This window comes from Channa argus, chromosome 12 (assembly GCF_033026475.1).
Source record: "Channa argus isolate prfri chromosome 12, Channa argus male v1.0, whole genome shotgun sequence".
Classification (NCBI taxonomy): Eukaryota; Metazoa; Chordata; class Actinopteri; order Anabantiformes; family Channidae; genus Channa; species Channa argus.
The window spans coordinates 3,717,559-3,743,930 of record NC_090208.1 but is presented as its reverse complement, the minus strand read 5'-3'; the positions used below and the strand labels follow the sequence as shown (position 1 = coordinate 3,743,930).

General features: G+C 39.2%; 2 protein-coding genes and 1 long non-coding RNA gene across 3 annotated transcripts; all 3 read right to left on the bottom strand.

Moving 5' to 3' along the window:
- Nucleotides 1-1,294: 1,294 nt before the first annotated feature.
- LOC137137075 (uncharacterized) lies at nt 1,295-2,755 on the bottom strand. Its single transcript, XR_010915659.1, has 2 exons — nt 2,637-2,755; nt 1,295-2,307 (listed from the first exon to the last, which is right to left on the bottom strand). It is a non-coding gene; the product is annotated as an uncharacterized lncRNA (long non-coding RNA).
- A 66-nt stretch (nt 2,756-2,821) lies between these two features.
- Nucleotides 2,822-4,864, bottom strand: LOC137137073 (interferon-induced protein 44-like). The gene is made up of 5 exons (XM_067522960.1): nt 4,846-4,864; nt 4,452-4,475; nt 4,308-4,341; nt 3,938-4,112; nt 2,822-3,007 (listed from the first exon to the last, which is right to left on the bottom strand). The coding sequence occupies exons 1-5, from the start codon at nt 4,862-4,864 to the stop codon at nt 2,837-2,839; spliced, it is 423 nt and encodes a 140-aa protein (XP_067379061.1). The 3' UTR covers nt 2,822-2,836.
- Nucleotides 4,865-24,510: 19,646 nt separating this feature from the next.
- LOC137137053 (tryptase gamma-like) lies at nt 24,511-25,962 on the bottom strand. The gene is made up of 4 exons (XM_067522937.1): nt 25,763-25,962; nt 25,424-25,677; nt 25,183-25,277; nt 24,511-25,028 (listed from the first exon to the last, which is right to left on the bottom strand). Exons 1-4 carry the CDS (start codon nt 25,852-25,854, stop codon nt 24,870-24,872), a joined length of 600 nt encoding a protein of 199 aa, XP_067379038.1. The 5' UTR covers nt 25,855-25,962; the 3' UTR covers nt 24,511-24,869.
- Nucleotides 25,963-26,372: the final 410 nt, after the last annotated feature.

Here is a 26,372-nt window from a genome sequence, read left to right as displayed (position 1 = left end):
TCCATCTAGCTTTCACAGATAATGCTGACTGCCCTTAGCACTAACTTACATTATTGCATGAACATGTAGTTTGTCTGATCTGACCCTGTCATTATAGACGACTAAATCCATGAGTTTAGAGAGGATGTGGGTTTAAGCACCACTAACCAAACAGCTAGACCTCCACCATTTCACTGTGAGTGTCTGAATCTGACATTATGATGATCTGTTAAGGAAACTAAACTGTAGTTGATCTACATTTTGAAGACACAGTGCAGTAATGTTTCCAGTTGTTTCAGCTGCAATAGTGTTTTAGTTCCTATGAATACAGCTGCAGAGAAACACAGCTGTCTCCTATGTGTTTATCAGGTTAATTTACAGGTGATATGATTTTGCTATTCGGCTTCATTTGTTTTAGACATGTCCAGTAGTATGTAGTGTGCTGCTACAATCCAAAAGTGATTTCAAGTTCTGCAGTGAGGACAAAAATTAGTCTTTGTTTTTCATGGTGGATGGCAGCCAGCGGTAAACTGCAATCCCACCACCTACTGTGTTGGCTCTCAGTTCTTTACAGTATTACTATGTGTCATTTTTTAAATATGTGTGTTCAGAGCCCCTGATTCTCTAATGAAGATCAGTGACGTCACCAGCAACCTGATTTCTGAGAGTTAGAATGAATAGGAACTAATAGGAGAATAAAAAGAACTTTCGTATGTGATCTGATAGAATGTGTATCTGTATCAGATCGTTGTTCTCATTGTTTTACATTGTAGGACTAAGACATTAGTCTTTTAGAAACTCTTTATTAGAAATGAACACACATTGTGTACATTTGTTTTCACTATCGATGTGTGTGTTCGCACATGTCTTTGACACTACAGAGACAGTTACTTGAACTCTGCTGTTACTCAAGTCTCTGTGTGTGTGTCCCTCTTCCCCCTTTTTCCCTCAGGTTGCTCTCCTCCCTCAACCTGTTGTACACCTGAGTACAGTCGGTGCTCAGGTGGAGGGAGGGTGGGGGGATGAAGAGAGGCAGGTAGTGCAGGAAGTGGAGTGACAACACATGCCGGGGTCTCCAGTCCACTTTTGTTTCTCTTATTGGTGGTTTCTTGATTATGAGAAGCTTTTGATGATAAATAAAACTCGTGGGTTAAATGATAACTTTGAGTCTGGCATCCTTCTTTATATGTTGCATGTTCTGATCCCTGGGAGTTTATTTTTTTGAATGGAGGGTGTAACACTGCTAACAAATATGCTGCCTAAGCCCCCATCAGATCTGGTTCACAGGTGAGGGTGTGAAGACAAAGGCAATGGCAACAAAAGGAATTTGATTTACTGAAAAATCTATCAAATTTCCAGCATCTCAGAGACCCCTTCACCTACACAGCACATTTTCTACATTTTCATACAGGAAGCATTGATCACATGGATACACAAGACACAAAGTTTGGCTGCGTTCAACATTTGCTAGACTGTGGCATATGTGCATACACATCATGTAAGGTTCTCATGTGTGTCTGTCACATATTGTATGATTGAATACAACACACCGATTAACATCACTATTCTTCATATGTGATTAGTGATTATATGATGACATGTTACACAGAAAGCCTGAATATAAGAGAGAGTAAATTACTTCCTATTTTTATCATAGAGTTTATATTTTTCTATGTCCTATAAAACACAGGTCAAGGTAAAACAAGAAGGTAATATTCAGTCAGAGATCACTAACCAAAATCACTCAAGATATATGTAAGAGATATTTGATTTCACACTGTTACGATCATCAGAAAAGCAGTACAATAATATTTTGGGATGAGATTTACAATTGCTGCTAAAATGATTCAAAAAAGCAGAATAATCTTATTTTTGTGAAGACACAGTAAAATGACTCAATTCAGGGGACGTGTCCTCTGAAGGCTGCATTTGAGGAGCAATTGCATCTCAGAATTACAAGATTCTATGATTGATAAAGAATAAAAACCGTGGGGCCTTAAAAGCTTAAGTTTAAAATGTAAAATTTGTGATGTTAAAGAACAAAGTTTGGAGCCTCTCATATCATAATATATATTCACAAAAAAGTTTCAGTCATTAAGTCCCATCACTGATTCATTTGAATGTTTTTTGGGAGAAGAGCAACAGAAACAGTATAAACTATAGTTTTTCTTGGAAAACACCATGTAACTTCTCATAATCTTCTCTCCATTCACTACCTGTCTGTCAAAGTGCTGGTAATGGAAACTTCTCCCATCCTCTCATTTTGATCTTTGTCAGTTTCCTCACAGGCCTCATCAACTTTGATGACAATAGCCAGCTGAGGAACACCTGCCCATAAAGAGAGATTATGTACAGTGATATTTATCTTGCTGTGTGATTGTCAGACCAACACAGTCCAGCTGCAAAAAGCCCCACTTCAGCTAACAATTCATTCAGATTTACACAACAACCATATAGGCCGTAAACCACAGATAACTTTCAGAGCACAAAATCAGGTACTAGCTGGATCAGTCTCTACAATCAACATTTCCATAATAAATTCCACAAGTGAAAGTGATTCCTGAAACTGAGCTTTCATGTGAAAGATTTCCTGGATTGTATAATAAAGGTTCTGCTTCAATAGATAAAAATATTCTGAAACAACAAACTGATATTACCCAGGTCACTAGCTGCCTTTCTGATGTCCTGAGCCTTCTTTAAAATGGATTCATTAATTCCTGTTGCATTGATGGAACAGACCCAAACCAGAACATGAACTTTGTCGTCTGGAGCTGGTCTTGGATTAGGATGTTAGTAAGAACAATTTTTGATTTGAGTTGATGAGAAACCTCACAAACCAGAGTGAAGTCAACAGTTATCAGGTTGACAGTTGTACCTTATACCCTTCATTCACGTGTCCTTTCAGAGCCAGCTTGATGTCTTCCACACTGATTCCTCTTCCGTCTCCTTCCTCCAGACCCATGATGTCAGTGAAGACAAAAGGGTAAAAGTTTCCTCTGCCTTCTTTGGGGATTTTATGGGTTTTATACTGAAAGACATGTAGATAAAATATGCAGCACTCAAGAGACTGGTTTTATTTGTTGAATCACTAAAAGCAACGATGCAGTTGTACTTTCTGTATCATCTTTTGACTCCATAAAGGTTTCTTCTAAAATAAACACACACACAAATAAAACAGTGAGGTTATGACAATATGGAGATAAAAAAAGGAAAAAAATACTCTAAACACTCTCTGCACTGGTTTCCTGTAGCTGCCTCTTAGATCTGTCTCTTGCCTACATGGTGATCAACTTCATGTCCCTCATTCCGGTCTACAAGCCCTCCCGTCCACTGCCATCGTCCAATGAACAACATCTGGTGGTCCAAGCTACGTAAAGAAGACACCAACCAAACTCTTCAGCTTAGTGATCCCACGATGGTGGAACGAGCTACCAAACTCTGCACACTCAGCAAACTCACTCCCAATATTCAAAAAACTCTTCCCCACATTCCTAAAAAAATCCTATCTGTTCTTTCTTGCACTTCTTATGAAACTAAAACACTTCTTCTCATAGTATTTTGCTGTGATGTTTTCTCCTTGACTTCTTGCTGCCTTGTACCTCACTCGTAAGTCACTTTGGATAAAAGCGTCTGCTAAATGACTAAATGTAAAAGCAAAATGTCCCTGTGCACATGAACACAACAGCAGCAGAGAGGCTCAGTGATGCACTGAGATCCCATATGTGCCCAGAATAAGATCTACAGAACATGACACAGAACCCTGTTGTTGGTACTGATCCTGATTCTCTGGTCACTCAGCTGATCACTTACCAACACTGACTGATAAATGATCAGATGTATGAAGATTCACACAGCATATTATTATCACGTGGTGATGGGGTCACTGTGCCAACAAACCTGAAAGTGTCAAAAGAAAAATCATCACTTCACCCACTAAACAAAGTCAATGTGTACATACTGTTTTTGTGAAGCTTAATTCATGAATGTTTCTTCCCTGTAGCACACTGGCAACAGAAGTGACAAAGCTGGACTTTCCACTGCCGACTTGTCCGTAGAGCAGAACTCTGAGACGACTGACATCATCATTATGTGGTTGATAATTCTTCACATACTGCAGATCTTTGTCTCTGTCTCTGTTAAAACATGCTCCAGTTAGATTGAACAAATAAAAGTTGGTGTTGGTGCAAGAGAGGATCATCAAAGTTACTACAATTCAAACTGAAAGCAGCATGAATGTCTGGATCACATTTCATCTGTTTCCAGTTTCATGTTTAATGGTCCAGTCACATGTCAAACCTACTGTGGAACTGGGTGAAGGATTTACTCACCTACAAGATATTTCTCTCCATGGTTTCCCGAGAACTGAGAAATACAATTGTGTTATTAGAAAGTATTATCATTATTATGATCAAGCTTGTGTCAATCTGATTAATCACTACAGTCGATGTTGTAACATGGATTTTATAACTTACGGGGAGGAGATGGTGGTGGTGGAGCTGTAAAAAGTAAGAGTAAGTGTAGATAAGATTCATGATTAATAAATATGTTGGATTCACATGAACAACAATATTCTACATCTGTCTGTTAATTACATTAAAAAGGTAGAATTTATTTATTAATATGCTTTAAACACTTGCTTTATATTCTTTAGACTGTAATAATAGCAGGAGTGTTTAATATCAATTCTTCTGAAATAGAACAAAATAAAAGTGAAGGAATGTTAAGATGAAACTGTTTGGACAGTTAGTAAAAAGATGTATAAAAAGATGGATTTCTATAAGTAATAAATATCATTATTCCTATTGTCTCATCTGATTGACAGTAATATGAAGTTTGACCTGTGTTCTGCAGCTGGTATGAACTTACTTGGTTGACTATTTCCCATCTCTAGAAAGATATAAATAAATTTTAATGTACCAAAGGAAAAATATTGGTATCGTCCATCCCTGTGAGACAGTAGGAATATAATGTATATATATGTACGTACATATACGTATATAACAAAACTGAACAAAATATATACAGTTCTTCGCAGAAATAGCATCTGAGCAGTTACAGGGACCTTTAGTGAACAAATATGTTTTTTTCTGGCTTCAGAAGCTGTAGTTTAAGCTGCAAACCTATACACACGTAATAATAATTTTTATGACTGTTATCATGTGCTCAAAAATATAAAGAGATATATAAGTTGTTATGAATAAATGCACTTCTATCAAAAACACACATATAAAAGAGAAGAACTCGGCTTCAAGGACGACACACACGTGAGATAATACACAGAGGCAATAGGCCAGTTACATGCTGACGTCCTGAAGCCTTTTCCTCTTAACTTTTTCTCTTTCTCTCATAGCTTCAGTCATTTCTCTGTTTTGTCCTTCAACACATTTCATACAACTATGCACACAAACTACTTTTTATGGTTTCTGTAAAATCTTGAACATTTTGTTTGCGATGTTGCTTTATGTGGTGAGTCACCAAATAACTGCATGAATTAATGTGTCTTTGCTTTGTCAACTTGCTAACCACAATATTTTTTAATCCTTTAAGAGGTAATTATATCTGTTTGCATTGTTGTTGAGATCCCTTTTTCTGTTAACTGAAGAATATTAATAGTAATGTTGAATATTATTGTCAGACAGGGTAAAAGCACCTACTATATTATTTTTAAAATATTTTTTTAATGTTTTTTACAAATACACTGTGTTTTAGTTTTACATTATCATCTTGTCCCCGGGTTCTTACGCAGTTTGAACATATAAAAAAATCCTAGTATTTATGAAAATGTAAGGTGCCTTAGTGGACACACAACAATTTTTGAACCTTATGTGAGAGGAAAAGGGAAGATGTGAGTAACACCAGACTGTTTAAATTCACACACAGCTTGAGACATTTCAGCTCAGACTGTTATTAGGATCAGATGATGGACTCAATGTTTTTATGGAAAATCATTTTGTGAGTGAATTTATGCTGAACAGTGAAATGCTGTTAGTCCACATTTGATCTTCATATACGTGTGTGTGTGTTTGTGTTTAAGATGTCAAAATACTCTGAGAAACTGAGTCACTTTAATCTTCCAGATGACCTTCATGATGGTATGTACAAAGTTTTTTTAAAGGGTTTTTATTCCAATTTGAAGCATTAATTTAATGGATTGTTTTTAAGAGGCTGAAACAGTTTGGTTCTTTCTCTGTAGCTGCTGAAACTTTGTTCAAGTTCTATTCTGACCCCAACAAAACCCCTGAGGTCCAAACATTCTTTGACTGGATCTGCACTGAACTTTCACCAAAAACTTCAGATTTGTTCAACAATGACAAAAAACAGGAATTGTCTTAATGATGTTCATCACTAAAAGCTATATTGCAGTTGTGAGGTGGATACTGTGATATGCATTTGTGAACCATCACAAATAAAAGATGGCTGTGTCCTATATCCTGCTTGTAGTTTGTTGCAGCAGATGGTTAATGCAGTTTTCTTCCTATGATGATGAAGGTGTCAGGTAACACAGAGACACCGTATTGTGTAAATCTTTCTTTAAATGATGTTTCTCTGTAAATCTGACCCTGTACATATGAATGAGTGCATCACTGTTTTCTACCTGTTTAATGAGCATTGGACATTTTAGTGGACGTCAACCTTTAGCCGGTTAAATGTGAAGAGGAGACAATCACTGAAATACAGATGTTCTGTCTGCCTCAGCGGGTGTCAGCTTGTTATCTGTTAGCTGATAATATCAAGAAGAAGAAGAAGAAATTCATTTAACTGTAATATTCTTCACACAAAGACAGTGCTTTAAAATGGTTGGGATGTCAGGAAGAGACAACTTAATGAAGTGTATGTACCTCCAGTTACTTCAGAGCCTGACAAACCAAGTTCTAATCTGATGAGGACAGTGTGACATCCAGGACTAAGCTTCATTTCGTCTCTGCCTCTTGTCCTCTGCTATCAACAGATGATAAACCAGTTATTCTGGTGACGATGTACCACACCCGAGATGTCCACTACTCCACCTCTGGGACAGCATGGTCTCAAACATATCAAAAGGTCCAACTGGATGTTCCTGTTCTCTTCCACGAGACCAAGCGAGGATTACTGACATGTCCAAGAAATGAGGAGACAGTTAGTCAAATACAAGACATGTTAAAGAAGCACAGTACACATCCACCGTGTTCTATTAGTTAAACTGTCAGCAGCTGATTAACTCAGTGCTTCCTGAAACCATCGTGTTCTTTATTAGTAGAATAAATTTGAATGTGTAGTTTGTGTTGCACATTATAAACTAAATATGAAATAAAGACTTTTGACAGAAGCCAGAAATAAAATGTCTAATAAAATGTTATTATGAAGGAGAAAATAAGATTCCTGAATACTGACCTGCTTTGATGCTTCATTTCTTCAATTATTTCAAAAATGTTTGGTTTATATGATTTTTCACAGTATGATATTATTGATATGATCATTAAATCTGTTTATCAGCAACTGAACATATTTGGGCTTCACTTCTTAAAGAAACCCAGCTTCATCATCTTTATAAAGAATGAAGATGCCACCTGTGCCATCAGATGGAATTATCCAGCTAGTTAACCAGCGAGCTGCTGAACCACATAATGCTGATGTGTTGTGTGTGTGAGAGCTTATCACTGTGTAACACAATCAAACCATCAACTGTCTGTTCTTAGCAGCACTACAGACCTGGTCCAGTGCAGAATCTTAATGCCACATGATAAGTTCAAGTTTTATTTGTTCTTGCTTTCGGTTCACTTTCACTATTTTGAAGAATCTTCACACAAGTGTCCAAGTGAAGAAACAGAATTGTTTTTTAAATTTCATCTCATTTAATTTTGACTTTATGGATTTTAGTCTTTATTTTCTATAGTTTATAAAGTTCTAATGCTTTTCTCTGCATGTGTAAACCTCTGTGTGTGTTTGACATGTGCTCTATAAATGAAGCTTCTTTTGTTGAGACCTCTAACATAAACCCACTAATCCACAATTCAGGAATCCAAGAAATCACCTTTGAAGCTGTAAACTCATCCTGAGCATCATTTTGATGCAGATCACCACTTTTACTATGCACAAATGTACTTAAGCTTAATAACTTAATACCAAACACAGATCTGATCCTTTACACAACAACATAAAAAGCATCGTATTTATGTTTTTTTTAATAGTTTCACAGTCGACTGGGCTCACATTCAAACCTTTTTCACTGAATATAAGGTGAGCTTTTATTACTTAGGAAGAAGAAAAAGGGGGCAGTGTGTGTTTAAAGCAGATAAGCAGAACTTTTTTTTCTTTGCTGAATAAAGAGAAAAAGTGTCTTGACTATCAGAAGGAAACTTTAATGATTCATTAATTTCTGATACTTACGCACCACTAAAACATACATAGGAAGATTGTCAAGCTGCAGGTTTTTTTCTAGGTAACTTTTATTTCTCCATGCATCATAAACACATTATTGAAATGTTGTGTTTCAGTCCATATTTAATATAATTATCATGTAATTCTACTCTGGAAATGTATTGTCTAGTATACAGCATTTATGTCTAGTAACAGTAATAGTATGAATCAGTAATTTGATTTATACCATGTTTTTAAAGTAGAAGTTTATTCAATGATCATTTTGTGAATGTGCACAGTGGAAATTGTTGGTTAAGTAAAAGTCACAAACAGCTCAGAGATGCAGGTTCCTTTATTAAAATCATCAACAATGTTCAGAGAAGAAATGACTGAACAGGAAACTTCTATTCTTGTGGGATCATTGTGTGACTCCTCTCCTGCACAGCTGTTAGTCACTGCTGCATAATCAGAGCTAAACTACTGGTGGATGAAAGAAGACTCTGCTCTATCCAAGGTGAACAGCAGCTCACACTGCAGTGGAGAACATGAACGTCTGCTGCAGGAACCCTGGATGTCTGATTGAACAACTTCACTACTCTACACACTCTGCTATGTGGATTATTAGAGGAGCTTTAAGATCACACTGTTTCTTATTGTTTGTGCCTGACAGGTGGTGGAAATTAGCAGTAATTGGATGTTTTCTAAGAACAAGTGGAGACACATGGAGAAAAAAATAGGGAGAGCAGCATCACCCTCACTGATATTCAGGGTGTAGTCAGAACAGGAGACTATAGTTTTAAGAAGCCCATCAAGTAATGACACTACTTTTTACCCATGAAAACATTCGACAATGCACGGATAAATTTCTCTTGTACTGCTTGTGGTCCATTGGTGAGTTTGTCGTCAGCTACTAACACTCCTGCCAGGAACCAAGAACCATCCTGATAACACATCAACGGACCTCCAGAAAACCCTTGAACAAAGAAAAAATATGGAAAAGTTCAAGTCCAGTATGATCATCCTGACCCTGACCTCTGACCCTTTAAAGGACCAACAGACATTTTGATAAAATACAAACACACACCAACACTCTGTGTGTAGGAACAATAATAATAATACTAATCTGATTATTCACCTGCTCCAGTGTCAAAGCTTCTGTACAAATGCTGTCACTCGATGTGTCCTCACAGTCCACCACAGAGGTCTGGAATTCCTGCAGAACTTGTTCCACTAAAGTTGGGAGAATCAGAAAATGGTGACAAGTGGCATCAGAAGCAGGTTGTAATTATCTCTCTAACTTTACTATGTTTGATGGAAAGAGGTGAAATGATGCAGACAGTTCACATTACTGTGTCAGACTAGTGTCAGGGACTCACCCCCTCCTGCCCCGGAGCCACAGCCTGCAACCCAGCACATGGAGCCCACACTGAAGTTTCGTCCGGTGTCCACACAGATGGGCAGGATGGAGTCGGACAGGGGGGCGGGGGTCTCCAGATGCAGCGCTGCTGCATTAGGCCCAGTGTGGTTGCTCAGAGTGATGTCTGTCACATTCAGTTTCACCTCAAAGGGGTTGGAGCCGTTCTGTTTCAGACGACCCAGGACCACGGTCCAATCAGATGCTGTGGCTGAACTGAGGGAGATAACATGAGCTAAATTAGGACTGAGGAGAACTCAACACTTTAAAACATGTGAGAACATGACTCCAGGTGTCTCACCTTGAGAAACAGTCGGCACTGCTCAGCACAAAGTCCTCGTTCACCAGAGTCCCACCGCAAACATGACGTCCATCCTTCTGTAGACTCGCCATCCACGGCCACTTACTATCTGTAACCTTCACGCCTAGTCCCAGAAGACGATTACTCAGTGGGACCTGGCCACAGACATCAGCTGGAGACACATTTGAGCTTTAAAACCGTGAAAACTTCAACTGTTTAGTTAAACCCACATAGATTAATTTTAGATGATGAAGACACCTGTGATTTTTCACTTTGATGCAGTGGAGTCTTAAAGGTTTTTGTGTGATGAGCTGCAACAAGTTGAAAACACTGAGAATGACTGATTTGATCCAAGTGTTGAAATGGGTCAGAGCCATCACAGAGCCTGGACATGACAGGAAGTCAAGTTTGAAGCAGATCATCAACAATGTTCAGAGAAGAAATGAACCTACAAGCTCTTAGTGATGATTTAGTGATTTTCTTCTGAAGTGTTTTGACACTTTGTTCTAATTCAATACATCAGTTGTTGGAATTGTCTGAATCCATTTGTGGAAATACTGCAGCTGATTTGCTCCAAAGGTTTGACACAAACCTCTGACAATCTGAAACATTTCTATCCAACAACAGTGTGAAGATCATCTTTAACTAAATCAGACAGGAGCAAACTGGGACTTACCATCCAGCTGTGAGAGACTCTCTGAAACACAGAACACAAAGAAACTGTTGAGGCTTTTCTGATACTTCTTGTACAACATTTGGACATGTGGTGGAAACAGGAGAGGATTGATTTTTATCATCTCTAACATTTGTAACTAAACTCATTCAAGCACATTTTACAGAAAAGTAAAACGAAAAAAGGTTCATAAACCAACATTTAGTTGTTACTGCTGAAACAAAAAATCACTTTAATCATAAACAATGTGGTTTTTCAAGCTGGATTCAAATAAACACCAGAAAATATTTCTTGTCAAGCTGCATCGTTACTAAAAACTTATTTTAGATTATTTTAAACACTATTCAGTAGAAGCAAGTGGGGCGGCTGTAGCTCAGTTAGTAAAGTAATCGTCCACAAACCACAGGGTCAGTGGTTCTATCCCTGGTCTCGTCTATATGTCAAAGTGTCTCTGGCAAGACACTGAACCCCTAACAGCCCCTTCCCCTCCCCAGCTGTGCAGTGTTGGTCCAAGCCCGGTAGAAAATGGGGAGGGTTGCGTCAGGAAGGGCATCCGGCCTAAAAACTGCCAAATCAACATGCGGACAATGATCCACTGTGGCGACACTGAACTCAAAGGACAAAAATTACATCCAACATCCAACTTCTTGTGGAAATACTGGAGTCTCCTGCTTATCAATAGTGTCTCCCTGACTAAAAAATATACAACATCCTGATGATCTGATATTTCTATAAAACCAAAGTGTGAAGATGATCCATAATGAAACCAGACGTGGTTTATACAAAGGAGGATTGATTTCCACTTCAGATCATGTGGTCTGTCAGATGTGTGCTGGCTCACATAAGCTCAACAGTTTGTGATGGTCAGTTTGGGGGTTCAGGGTCTTGTCCAGGTACATTTCCACATATGACTCTACACAGTCAGGCTGAGAATCACTGAAGCTACAGTCAACAGGTGGACAGTCACCACCTGAGCCACTGATGCCCCCTCACCACAGATCTCAGTTCATTTTTTTGCGTTTTTTTCTTTTATATTATATATTACATATATTTTTTACACATTGAATGTTGGACTTCAAAGAGTTTTTTAAGAATTGACTCAGTTTAGACAGTTTTTATTCCCTTCTGTCCTCACTTTGATCTAAAGAAACATTAGTATTGCACCTAGTATTTTACTTGATTAAGAGGTTTTAAATGGTAAATAGTCGCTTACATAGCACTTTTACCCAAAGCGCTTTACAGTGTTGATTCCCATTCACCCATTTACACACACTCACACCGATGGTGGTGGCTGCCATGCAAGGTGCTCATCTGACCCACCGGGAGCAACTTGGGGTTCAGTGTCTTACCCAAGGACACTTCAACATGTAGCTGGGATCGAACCACTGAACCTGTGGTCCAGGGTCAATTGCCTTACCAACTGAGCTCTGAAACCTGATTGGTTCAGGTGTGGACAGTGAGGAGGTTCTTACCTGGTGTCAGCAGAGTCAGCAGAGTCACCACACACATCACTTTGTAGGAAGCCATCGCTGCAAGTGTCAAGTCCTCACATCTGACATGGTATAAATACCTTGTTCTCCCCCCTCCCTCCCTCAGACACACCTCTCTCTGCTTCTTTGACAAGCAATAGATCAAACTAAACCATTGTTGTGTCTTTTTACCAAACCAAGTTCAAGTCTTTTCCAGTTCAAAGAGATTCTGCACCATGTTCCTCAATCATTACTTCAGAAGCTGGATGGACGTCTTTGCTGACAAGGACTAATCATTCCTTGTTATTCATCTATAAAACCTTCCTACATACAGAAATCTAGACTTTACACAAATGATTGGACCACTTGTGATGACTCAGTGAAGAAGTTTAAATGTGCTGAGGACACGACACTGGTTGGGCTCATAACAACATCAGATGTATCAGCATAGAGAAAGGAGCTGGTCCACAGATCATAATCTTCACCTTTACATTGGGAAAAATAAAGAGATGGTTATAGTTTCTGGAAAAGGTTGTGAGGAAAACGATGACTATAATATCTGTGAACCTGAATTTACATGAGCCACAGTTAAGACATGTGGATCAGAGCTGTGTGATGTGAACAACATCTCATATCCTGATAGAGTTAATGAAAAATAAATTCAGCATAGAACAAAATGTGCAGCACACTTTGTGGTTCTTATCTGAAGATTATCTCTGGACTGTTGGACATTATTCTTGTGTAGGTGCTAACAGAGTGGTGTCTGTTGTGGTGATGCTGGAACGTACAGGCACGATGCTCCAAGTGAGGAGAAAGATTTGCAGAACTAGGCTGAAATGAATCATCAGTAAAATGTTTGTCCTGCAAGAGACGCAATAAAACCACATGCAACAGTGAAGGTTGTGTTAAAATTGAAGGTGTGTTAATTGATTCACAACCTGAATGAAGCACTGAGTAAAATGGAAGAAATCATTCCACCTTAACCCTCCTGTTATGTTCAGGGTCAAATTGACCCGTTTTAAAGTTAACAATCTAAAAAAAATACTTACAGTTTTTTCGATTGCTAAACGACAGTGGGCACAACTGGAGTCACATGTGCAAAACTCTAACTACAGTCTGCACAGCAGCAGTTCATGTGGACCAAACTCTAGTTAGTTTTTCACTGCTTGAACACATTTTTCAAAACTCTACACACTTATTCCATGACTTTAACCACAACCTGCACAACACTGTGGAAATACAGCACTTTGTTCAAATGCTAACACACTGCTGTCAAAACTGGGAACCACACATTCCAAACAGAATAGATTTCAGCCTTGTGCCTTTCAAACACTGCTGATTGAAATTTCAGATGGAAGGCTAAGCCGGTGTCTTGTTGTAGACTTGTTATATATATTTGTTAAATATATAGGTAGAGCTCAGAAAGAGTAATTTTGGAAATGGAGCAAGGAAGACGGGTTCGTGCAGGGAGAGGGGCCAAAGAAGACAAAGAGCTGTTATTTCAGATGAAATAAGTGCTTCACTTATAGACCATGTCGTGAACCATGGTCTCTCATTGAGAGAGGCAGGGTTGAGGGTGCAACCCAATCTGCAAAGATCCACAGTGGCATCTGTAATGCGAATTTCCATCATACAAACAGGTGAGAGTTACATCCTTACAGTAAATGAAAACATTACAGGAATTTATTTGGTATTGCAATTATAGAATATTTACACAGATATTTATTACAGTAAGTTTGACCGTAAAATATATTTTTACAACAAGACCCATAAGCTGCCCCCAACAGGAGGAAGAGGAAAAATATTTTCAGATGCGCAGGAAAATGCTGTCGTTGACATGGTTGTTGTCAACAATGCAATAAAACTGCGGGAGATTCAAGATAAAGTGCTGGCTGATAATGAAATATTTCTCATTACTGTAATTCTGTAAATTACTACAGACTATTGAAGCAAACTGCTAATTTTCATTTACCTTAAAGAATGTTATGTTCTAAAAAAGTAAATAAATCATGTGAAAGAATGTCACTCTTTTCTTTGAAGAAAATATTACTTTGTATGAAGTCACTGAAATTGTTCCAACTGTAAAGATGAAAAGTTTGTATTTTCTGTATTGGTGTTTGATGCTAGTGTTTTTACTCTCAGTGTGTTCTGAGTGACAGTGTGTGTTATCTCAGTGAGGGTTGTGCATAGTGTTTGGCTGCACTGAGCCTGTTTTGAGCCATGTGTTAAGAGTTGTGTTGCTTGGAATGAGTTTTGCAGGTGATGTGAACTGTTTAGCTCAGGTGACAGTTGGTAGTTCAGACTGTAGTTAGAGTTTTGCACATGTAGCTCCAGTTGTGCCCACTGTCATTTAGCAATTGAAAAAAAAACTGTAAAAGTATTTTTTCACCTTGAAACTTCTCCTGCTTGGCTTATTTAGTGTAATCAACATATAAAATAAAAATGGTTCAGTTCACATATGTGTAACCCTCCTACATGTTTATATTACAAAGCTACTGTTTGGGTTCATTTGATGCCTGCGACAAAATAGAAGGTAAAAAGAGTCAGAAAGATCAATGTGTGTGTGTGTGTGTGTGTGTGAGAGAGAGAGTGTGAGACAGGGGTGTATTATGTCTCATAGTTGCAAAGAAACAAACAGGATTTGACCTTTCTGACTGTTTTTAGCTTCTATTTTCTCTGCCGGGTCAAATTGACCTGAACAGTATCTTTGTAATATAAACATGTAGGAGGGTTACAAATATGTGAACTGAACCGTTTTTATTTTATATGTTGATTACACTAAATAAGCCAAGCAGGAGAAGTTTCAAAGTGAAAAAATACTTTATGTATTTTCTTTAGATTGTTAACTTTAAAACGGGTCAATTTGACCCTGAACAGAAGACGTGTCTCATTTTAATTTGTCAACATCACTCAAACAAAAAAAAAAAAAAATATATAAAATAAAAATTTTAAAAATCAATTGCATATAAGACTATTGTAATTTAGTTGTAGGTCTTTGTAGGTCATTAAAAAAAGTTTTAACATGATCTTTTTATAATAAACGAGTGACCTATGCTCATTGAACCAAATATTGATTGAAATGGTTAGTAATGGAGTTAATGATGAGATATAAACAATGTTTTTTGGGACTTTTTAAGTTTCTGACACTTTTGTATAATTAAGTGTATAATAAGGGTCAAGTTGACCATGTCAAAAGAGAATTGATGACCCGGGAACATCAAGGCTGTTCCTCAGAAACCAACATAACAGGAGGGTTAAAGGTTGTTGTAGCTCTTCAGCAGCATTAGCTGTGCTGCTAATGTTAACTACATTTTTGTGCTTTGTCCAAATAGCCGACGTTCCACAGATCAACAGAGACTGGATTAGTTTTCTCTCTTCATGCAACAAGTGATTCCAGAGTTGTTGGAAGTGATCAGACAGGAAACACCTGCTTTAATGTTAAAACATCTCTTAAAAACCCATTAATTTGAAATAGAGTTTGTTTTCCATCCTTTCATTATCTTTATCTGATTATCCTGGAGCCTTTTACAGCTGTGGTTTGTAAATATGTTTTATCCAACTGGACATTTTATTGTCTGTAAAGTTTATTTTAATATATGAAAAACTCAACCTGAGATGGTTGAATGAACACTGGACTGAATGTAATAAAGACCTGAACGGATGTTAAACAACTTGTTGTCCTTCCTGTGGCATCATGTTTTGTTCATTCGTCAGACACTTCATTAATCTGATATTAAAGCTGAAGTTACCTTTGACCTCAGTGAGACACACAGTGTTAACTAAGTCCAGTTTCTGGCAGCATTTGATGCCCAAAGCAACTTTTCCTCAGAAAGGGGCTGACGTAGGTTTTCTGGTAAAAACCATTTGTCCATAAATTTTAATATTTGTAACTTTGTTTTTGAGAAACGCTCCATTGGTTTGGTGATAACACAGAAACATGTGATCTATGGTTTGGCAAAGAAGCAGAGAGAGGTTTGTCTGAGGGAGGGAGGGGGGAGAGGAAGGTGCTTATGCCAGAGCTGATGTGATGAAGTGATTCTTAATAATTTCCTACAACGTGAAAGAAAAAAGAAAGAAAAAATATGATAATATATAAGTATATTTAATATAATGTACAAAAGAAAAACTGAACACTGATGAACTGAGATCTGTGGTGAGGGGGCAGCAGTGGCTCAGGTGGTGACTGTCCACCTGTCGACCATAGCTTCAGTGATTCTCAGCCCGACTGTGTAGAGTCATATGTGGAAATGTACCTGGACAAGACCCTGAACCCATCATCAACTGCAGCCTTCTCCTCATTCATCCTTGTTGCTGTGTGGATGAGACAAACCCGGACACCTTGGTTATTGTCCTAGGAGACTTTAACAAAGGTCATTTCACCCACGAACTCCCCAAATACAATGAAGTGCCCGACCAGAGAGGGGACTGTACTAGACCACTGCTACACCACCATCAGCGGTGCTTATCACGTCGTTCCTCGCGCTGCACTGGGCCAGTCCGACCACATCACGGTGCACCTGATTCCAGCATACAGGCAGAAATTAAAACGCTGCAAAGCTGCTGCGAGGACATGAAAGAAGTGGAGCAGTGAGGCTGTGGAGGAACTTCAGGAGTGTTTGGACTGTACGAACTGGGATGTTTTTAGGCTTGGATGGACACTGTGTCCTACATTTACTTCTGTGAGGACAGCTTCATTCCATCACGCACCAGAGTGAGTTATAACAATGACAAACCTTGGTTCATAGCTAATCCCAGACAGCTGAGGTCTGGAAAGGACTTAGAGCTTAGAGCCCCATCTCATCGGCCTCATCTCAGATGGAGACGAGTCGGCCTACAGGAGTGAGATGGACCGTCTGGTGTCGTGGTGCAGCATGAACAACCTGGAGCTCAACGCTCTCAAAAAAGTGGAGATGATAGTGGATTTCAGGAAAGACCCAACACCCCTCCCGCCTGTCACCCTCTGCAACACTCTGTCCTCTGTCAAGTCCTTCCGCTTTCTGGGCACCACCATCATCCAAGAGCTCAAGTGACCTCTTGGTGTTTCTGTGTTTCTGAAGTAACGTTACTTTGTTGGCTCTTTGGGGATTTGATCAAAAACAGCAAACTCTGTGGTTGTGTCAGTGCTGATCCTAGAGTCTGTTGGGGTCCTGGGCAAAAATGATGCATCATAAACCTGCAATGCTTAAGATCTGGAAAATTGAACACACTTTGGTGTCATTGTGTCCCATCACCTCTAGGTGGAATCATCTGGCTGTAGAGAAACAAGCTCAGGGTTCCACTGCTTCTCCATTATTGCTGAGTGGTGTTTTTCTGCACTTTGTATTTGTTATTATGATTTATTATTATGTTATTTTAAATCTCTTAAGTAATTTCTGGAGGATGATGCTCAATATATCCACAAATAACATGTGCTGACTAATCTGACCTTTGTACTAGTTTAGAAAATGAGATAGAAAAGAATTAATATCACATGTCCTGATTCATACTTGATTTACTTTATCATGTTTGACTGCTTATGTCTTACACAGACTTCTAACTACCAAGACTTTAGCAGTTATCAGTCCTATTATCCTTTTTGCTTCCTCTGAGGAATAATCACACATATGATGTCGAAATGGATCTAAATATGTTGATGTTTTAATCCCATTAAAGGATTTCAGCTTCTGTTACATTTTAATGATCACTGATCTAATGTTCCTCAGCATTAATGTTTTGTAATTTTGTCATCTCTAAGTTTTCTTAGTGTTTGTCCAGGTCACAACAGACACCTTTACTGTGGAGACTCCGGTGCCATCTGGACATGCTGGGCTTTGCCTTATGGTCTTAAAAACTCTTACGGACCGCAGCAACTTTCAAGTAGGTAAATTTAGTCCATTTTAATCTTTTTGAAAGGCTGGTGTGTTATAATAAGCTTTATTTTCATTTCCTGAAGTCAACCATAAATTTAGCTTCAAACTCTGGTCTTAGATATTCAAATGTAACCCTTCAACATTAGTATTAGGAATGATGCCATTTTGTTTCACCATCAGCTCATTTACTTTTCTGTGAAATGTTCTGTGTTGAACATCATTATCCATCTCCACTGTTTATTCTTTGATCTGTATATTATTTCAATTTTTTAAATTTTATTTTCAACTTTTTTTGACATGTCCACTGCAGTTATGTGATCTGTGAAAGTCTGTACTTCCTGGAGTGTGTTTTGAGTGTTGCTGTTACTAGATGCTGTGTTTCATCCATTCAGACTTTATGTGGACTTTAATTAAAAAGTGAGGAGGCATCACTCTGTTAATGATTTCTCCATTCATTCACCTTTTCACTGCTACAGCATCAAATGCTCACGATTCTGAAGCTGTTTTTACTACGTAAATAATATGTTTAAGTCCAACACATGTGTCTGAACTGACTTTAACAGTAAGATTATTACAGTTAATGTTGCACAGGTCAATTTATCGGCTCTAATGGTATTTTGCCATTAAAGGATGAAACAACAGTATCACTGCATCCTAACTTGCGTGTAAAGGGGACAGCAGGTTTCTGAAGAGGGGTAGGGGATTAGGAAAACCTGACAGATTTCCCTGCCATGTTTAGGCGTAAACAGCTTAGTGATCAGTTTCTCCAACAGCACATGTGCATAAGAAAACTCTGCAGACGGAAACACGTTGACTGAATGAGGAAAAGTTTGTTAACGAGGCGACAAAGTCCGAAAAAACATTTAACTAACACAAAGTGTCTAAATAAGTCACAGTGATGATCTGTGCTGGTTCCTGGAGAAACACAACCTGACTGGAAATTTCAGACATTGTTTCCAACCTCTGTGGGAGATTTTAAATTAAACACAATAAAATGTTATTTTGTAATAAATAAATACTTTTATTTTAAAAGAATGTTCTTTGTGTTTGTGCCTTTTTTATTACTAAATTTATTAGAAGCCGTCATTAGTTGTACTGAATGTGTAACTACAGGTAACAAAGGGGTTTAGATATCGCACTTTAAAAAATAAATCAGAATCATGCTTTTATTTTTATTGCCTCAAAGCTTGAAAAACTCATTTTAAATCAGTTGAACTTTAGTTTTCTAAACAACTTATTGGTAAAATATACACAGATCCAAGTGTTGGTTAATCAGGTTAGATTCCTTTTAATATTATTAATGCTGGATTGATTATTTTAGGGATTATACAGTAAATCTTTCCACCAGAGATGTGCTGTCATATTTTAAAGAGGTGGTGGTGAAGCCTTTAATAAAAAAACCTTGTCAGGATCCTTCTATGTTAATAAATGGTGTGAAAATGGATCCTGAATTTATGCTTCAGAAACAGATTAATACTATTGAAAAGACTGGTTTTACTAATGCGACTCTAATCAAAAGTAAATCCGTTTCTATCCTTGTCTAATTTACAAACCTCTATACATGCTTTTATCACTAAACTGCTGACTATTGCAAGGCTCAGTATGCAGAAGTTAGTCAGGCATCACTCTCTCGCTTACAGCTGGTAAGAAATGCTGCAGCCCGAATGCTTACTGGCACTCGAAAGCAAGATTTCCGGAACTAGCGTCACTGGCCTCTGGTCCATTTTAGGGTCAAGTTCGAGATTTTATTGTCATTTGATCGTCACTTCATGTAAACTCCCACTTCATGTAAGACAGGCCCCAAGTTCTGTCAGCTTCAGACTGAGTTCTCCAGTCTCCACAGCATCAGGCATCATCGATGTTCGGCCGCTGTAACGATGGTTGTGGTTTTTAAGTTCATCACCTTCCTACTGACGCTGGTGGACGGTTGAACGACTGAGATCAGAGCGGCTCCACATCACTGTGGGGTCGACCAGTTCAGAAGTGGGAAACTGAAACAGTGCAGCAGGACAAACTGGTCCCCTTCATACATGTCCACAGCTGAGACATGCTGGAAAACTGTGAGGACACACAGACAGAGAGGGTCCATCTCAGCAGCCTTATTTCATGTCTCATTACTCGTCCGTCCTCAGGTGAGTCAGAAACCAACCTGGTCCTGTTTGTGATTGGACGCTGCAGCTGATCAGGCTGCTAGAAATGAGAAACTAGAAATGAGATTGTTGCTTTGTGAACCATAAATATTCCTCAACCTGAAACCTATTTCACATGTTGATGAATGGTGTAAAAATGGACGTTGTTTATTAGCAAATATTCAAGATTCAAGATTCAAGATTCAAGGTGTTTATTGTCATATGCACAGACAGAAAGCATGTTTCCCTGCACAATGAAATTCTTACTTTGCCGTCCACAATAAATGTCATAGAGTAAAGTAAAATAAAAACAGAAAGAAAATGTGATTCAATGTAAACAGTTATGTTATGTTATGTTCATGGTTGCAAACTCCTGTTAGCTGTTTAGGAGTCTGATGGCAGAGGGGAAGAAAGAGTTCTTCAGTCTTGAGGTTCTGCATTTCACACTTCTGTACCTCCGTCCTGAGGGTAGAAGTGTGAACAGTCCGTGCTGGGGGTGGGAGGGGTCTTTGAGGATGGACGCAGCTCTCCTGTGGACTCTGCGGTGGTAGATGCTCTGCAGAGAGGGCAGTGGAGTCCTGGTGATCTTCTGCGCAGTCTTCACTCTCTGCAGGCGTTTGCAGTCCATGGCAGTAGTGCTGCCGTACCAAACAGTTATACAGTTGGTCAGGACACTCTCAATGACGCAGCTGTAGAAGTTGCTGAGGATCTTAGGCGACATGCTTTGTGGGAAATGACCGTATTGAAGGCAGAGCTGTAGTCGGTGAAGAGTATCCTCAGGTGTGAGACGTTATTTTCCAGATGAGAGAGGGAGTAGTGGATGGCAGCAGTGATGGCATCCGAGGTGGACGTGTTGGGCCGGTAGTCATACTGCAGGGGGTCAATAGTGTCTGGTATGCTGCTCTGAATGTGGGCCAGCACCACTCTCTTGAAACACTTCATGATGATTGGAGTGAGTGGCACTGGCCTGTAGTTGAAGGAACGGTGCACTGGCTGAGGGAGAGGTTGAAGATGGAGGTGAGAACATCAGCCAGCTCGTTGGCACATGCTCTGAGGGCCCACCCAGGAATGTTGTCTGGTCCGGCTGCTGCTGCTGATCTTCTTCAGAGCTTTGTGTACTTGGGTCGTTGAGACACACATCCGCCCCAAGTCAGCAGTAGAATAGAACCTGTCCAGCTTCTCTCTGTACTGCCTCTTGGCCGCTGTGATGGCTTTTCTCAGTCCGTACTTTGCAGCTTTGTACTCGGTCTCATTGCCTGATCTAAATGCAAGAGAGCGAGCACACAGCATGTGACGTACATGACTGCTTATCCAGGGCTTCTGGTTTGGAAACGTCCTGATTTTTATGGTGGGCACGATGTTATCAACACAAGTGCTAATGTACCCAGTCACATACTCAGCATAATCCTGTGAGCTGATGGAAGAGTCCTCCAGAGTGGCTGCAGCTTTAAACACATCCCAGTCTGTCAGAGCAAAACAGTCCTGCAGGATGCTCTCAGTCACTGGAGTCCAGAGTTTAACCTTAACCAGAGTTTCGGTGACAGGGTGTGTTTGTTTCAGTCTTTGTCTGTAAGCAGGGTACAGGAACAAAGAAACTGAAAAGGAACTGAAATAATTCACTGACCTCCTCTTTATATAACATTTATCAGTTTAAGGTTGCATCACATAACCTGAAGTTTACAGACTCATATCAATATGTGGCTTTTTATATTGATGAATATGTGAATGTTATGTTTCCTGCTGAATCAGCAGCTACAGCTTTGAGAGGATCAATGGTCAAAGTAAAAATATCAAAGACATATTGTACTGTGCAAACGTTCTATCAAATGTGAAAACAATGCTGTAAAGTCAGCATGCTTTCAAAAATAGATATGTTAATAGTTTGTATGAATCAGTGAACCAAATGGAAAGTAAAGGAACAGAAGAGAAATCCAAATCAAATCTATATTTGATGCAGAACAGCATCAATTCTTCTGGATACACTTGCACAAAGTTTTTAAAGGAACTCAGCAGGTGGTTTGTTCCAAACATCTTAGAGAACTAAACACAGATCTTCAGTGGTTGTACGTTGCCTCAAATCCTTCTGTCTCTTCTTCAGACAGACTCGATGATGTTCAGATCAGGGCTCTGCAGGGTGCAAACCATCACGTCCCAGACTCCTTGTACTTCTCTACACTGAAGATAGTTCATAATGATACTAGCTGTATGTTTGGGGTTGTTGTCCTACTACAGGATGGATTTAGAGTTTGGTTTTTCTTCACCCAGGTTTAAGCCTCCTACACATGTGTTTCTGTTTCAGTTAATGACCGTGTGTCAACCTACATGTGGAAGTGATGATCATTAGCACTTCCTTGGTATAATTTACACCTGTCTAAAACGTGTGCACAGAGAACCTGGAGCTTCACTACAGTAGCTTCAAGGAAGCATACAAAGCAGTATCTTATCACTGCTAGACTCTGGAAGGAGGTACAGCAGTCTGAAGAGCAGAACAGACAAATTTTGCAACAGGTACATTCCACAGACCATCAGAATCCTGAACTCAGTACAGACCATCCAACAAAATCTCAATCAAGAGTTTCTTGTTGTCTCTGTGCAATAGAAGACGATCTGTCCAATACAGTTTTGAAGGTGCAATATTGGGGTCAATACTGGGGCTCATTGCCTGCTCATCCAGTACTGTGGTCACTACTACCTCATGTATAATTTTATGATATGGTCTGTTCGCAGGCAAATGGATCCAAATGTGGTTCACATGCTACTTGTGGTATGAATGATGACAATACAGTTTTGAATCTGAATCTACATGTGTGGATAGTTGAGTAACGCTGTCAATTTGTGCGTCTTTGCTGGGATTTGTATTTCAGTCTGTTTGTGTGTCTGTACATAAATCTGTAACTGTGAAATATCTTCACTCCAAAAACTAAATAAAAATGTCTTTAATTATTTGGGAAAACTATTGGTTTTTAGATAAAACATCATGATCGTCAGCTGTTGTGCAGGTCAAAAGGTTCAGCTAATACAACGTTATGTCCGGTGTCTGTATCTATGCTTAGTCAACCTAGTTACTGCAGTTTCTATGATCATTAACTCGTTACAGGCTCTTTGTCGACCTGCAGCTCAGCACAATTAATCTTCCATCCAAAATGTTGCCATCGAAAACTTCTGATTTCAAAAAGTATTTACCACAACACTGACATTTGTCTTTGTTAAAAATTAGTTAAAAATGCACTTTGTTTTATAATTATTATTTTAAATGTATGTTGTGTATTTTATTTCAAATTTAAAAAATCCATTTAGTTTTTGTGAGTTTCTGTAGCCCCTCCCCCTTTCCCTCTCAGTGCTGCTACGCACCATTGAGGGTAAGTTATGTGGAGAAACGCTGATAGTATTTTTCAGAAATTAAGTTGCTTATGTTGTCACCTTATCTGTGTATTTGGTTTTAATATCACTACGTTATTGAGCTTTTTTGTGGAGTTTTGACCATTAATGTAAGTTTAATGGACATTTTCATTTTACTTTGAAGTCTGTTTGGTGCCACTTGCCAGACGTCATGTCCTGTGTGATTATTGTAACTCTGTGGAGATTTGAGCTGCATTTCTCAGTGCAAACTTTATTTTTTGTACATGTAGGGGTCAGATGTGCAGGAAAGGCCAGAAGACAATTTATATGGTTGTTTGATTGTCTTCTGCAGGAGCAAATTAATCGTGGGAAAAGAGTCTTCAGCGTTGCTTCTCTATGTCCAATCCACACCTGTTACATCTTCCAAGAAAACTCTGTCCCTCAGACCTCACTGACTGCAAATCCTAACAACATGTGACTTTATGACCCTATGTTATTTCCTTTAGTTCAGCATTAACCAGCTTTAAGACTAGCAGTTTTAGTTCTACCATTATTTGTAGGATTATTACTGGCAGGGTGAAACCTGGAAGCTGTTGAAGAAGAATCTGTACAGTGGCTCAGCTCTCTCCTGTTCAGAGTTTAGGTTCAGTTGGAACAACCAAGGAGGAGGAAACAAACATGATGAACAACAGTGTCGACCCAGTGAACTCTTCAAGTGACAATGAAATACTGGGAATCAGTGGGTGTTTCTACTCTGAGTCACTCACAGTGTCGAGCTCTGTAGCAGCAAAGCAATGGCTCATTCTAACACAAGCTGCATTAAATGCTATGTGTTCATTATTGAGGTCATAGTGGTGGTGGAGTTACACTGCAGTGATTATATTAAGAAGTGGCTTTAATTGTTTTCCACCCTAGTAAAAATAAATGAATAAGTAATTTGATTTATACCATGTTTTTAAAGTAGAAGTTTATTCAATGATCATTTTGTGAATTGTTGGTTAAGTAAAAGTCACAAACAGCTCAGAGATGCAGGTTCCTTTATTAAAATCATCAACAATGTTCAGAGAAGAAATGACTGAACAGGAAACTTCTATTCTTGTGGGATCATTGTGTGACTCCTCTCCTGCACAGCTGTTAGTCACTGCTGGATAATCAGAGCTAAACTACTGGTGGATGAAAGAAGACTCTGCTCTATCCAAGGTGAACAGCAGCTCACACTGCAGTGGAGAACATGAACGTCTGCTGCAGGAACCCTGGATGTCTGATTGGACAACTTCACTACTCTACACACTCTGCTATGTGGATTATTAGAGGAGCTTTAAGATCAGACTGTGTCTAAAATAATTAATTCTTTATAGACATTTGTGTCAGACACATGGTCAGTACAAAATTTCTGGCCATATCATATAGAACTGTACATTAACAGACTTCTCTTGTACTGGTTGTGGTCCATTGGTGAGTTTGTTGTCAGCTGCTAAGAATCCTGCCAGGAACCAAGAACCATCCTGGTAACACATCAACGGACCTCCAGAAAACTCCTGAAGAAAAATGAAAAAGTTCAAGACCAGTATGGTCATTCTGACCCTGACCTCTGACCCTTTAAAGGACCAACAGACACTTTGATAAAATACAAACACACACCAACACACTGTGTGTAGGAACAATAATAATAATACTAATCTGATTATTCACCTGCTCCAGTGTCAAAGCTTTAGTACAAATTCTGTCACTCGATGTGTCCTCACAGTCCACCACAGAGGTCTGGAATTCCTGCAGAACTTGTTCCTCTAAAGTTGGGAGAATCAGAAAATGGTGACAAGTGGCATCAGAAGCAGGTTGTAATTATCTCTCTAACTTTACTATGTTTGATGGAAAGAGGTGAAATGATGCAGACAGTTAACATTACTGTGTCAGACTAGTGTCAGGGACTCACCCCCTCCTGCCCCGGAGCCCCAGCCTGCAACCCAGCACGTGGAGCCCACACTGAAGTCTCGTCCGGTGTCCACACAAATGGGCAGGATGGAGTCGGACAGGGGGGCGGGGGTCTCCAGATGCAGCGCTGCTGCATTAGGCCCAGTGTGGTTCCTTAGAGTGATGTCTGTCACATTCAGTTTCACCTCAAAGGGGTTGGAGCCGTTCTGTTTCTGACGACCCAGGACCACGGTCCAATCAGATGCTGTGGCTGAACTGAGGGAGATAACATGAGCTAAATTAGGACTGAGGAGAACTCAACACTTTAAAACATGTGAGAACATGACTCCAGGTGTCTCACCTTGAGAAACAGTCGGCACTGCTCAGCACAAAGTCCTCGTTCACCAGAGTCCCACCACACACATGACGTCCATCCTTCTGTAGACTCGCCATCCACGGCCACTTACCATCCTTAAGGCCTAGTCCCAGAAGACGATTACTCAGTGGGACCTGGCCACAGACATCAGCTGGAGACACATTTGAGCTTTAAAACCTTGAAAACTTCAACTGTTTAGTTAAACCCACATAGATTAATTTCTCAGTTTGATGCAGTGGAGTCTTAAAGGTTTTTGTGTGATGAGCTGCAACAAGTTGAAAACACAGACAATGACTGATTTGATCCAAGTGTTGAAATGGGTCAGAGCCATCACAGAGCCTGGACATGACAGGAAGTCAAGTTTGAAGCAGATCATCAACCATGTTCAGAGAAGAAATGAACCTACAAGCTCTTAGTGATGATTTAGTGATTTTCTTATGAAATGTTTTGACATTTTGTTCTAATTCAATACATCAGTTGTTGGAATTGTCTGAATCCATTTGTGGAAATACTGCAGCTGATTTGCTCCAAAGGTTTGACACAAACCTCTGACAATCTGAAACATTTCTATCCAACAACAGTGTGAAGATCATCT

What these genes read in the sequence shown, in the direction of transcription:
- LOC137137053 (XM_067522937.1), bottom strand. Translation starts at nt 25,854, where the DNA reads ATGGCGAGTCTACAGAAGGATGGACGTCATGTGTGTGGTGGGACTCTG. An exon ending in AGTGCCGACTGTTTCTCAAG is followed by an intron (nt 25,678 to 25,762) that starts GTGAGACACCTG and finishes TATCTCCCTCAG; the next exon opens with TTCAGCCACAGCATCTGATT. An exon ending in AAGCTTTGACACTGGAGCAG is followed by an intron (nt 25,029 to 25,182) that starts GTGAATAATCAG and finishes ATTTTTCTTCAG; the next exon opens with GAGTTTTCTGGAGGTCCGTT.
- LOC137137073 (XM_067522960.1), bottom strand. An exon ending in ACCACCACCATCTCCTCCCC is followed by an intron (nt 4,342 to 4,451) that starts GTAAGTTATAAA and finishes TGTATTTCTCAG; the next exon opens with TTCTCGGGAAACCATGGAGA. An exon ending in AATTAAGCTTCACAAAAACA is followed by an intron (nt 3,008 to 3,937) that starts GTATGTACACAT and finishes CATGTCTTTCAG; the next exon opens with TATAAAACCCATAAAATCCC.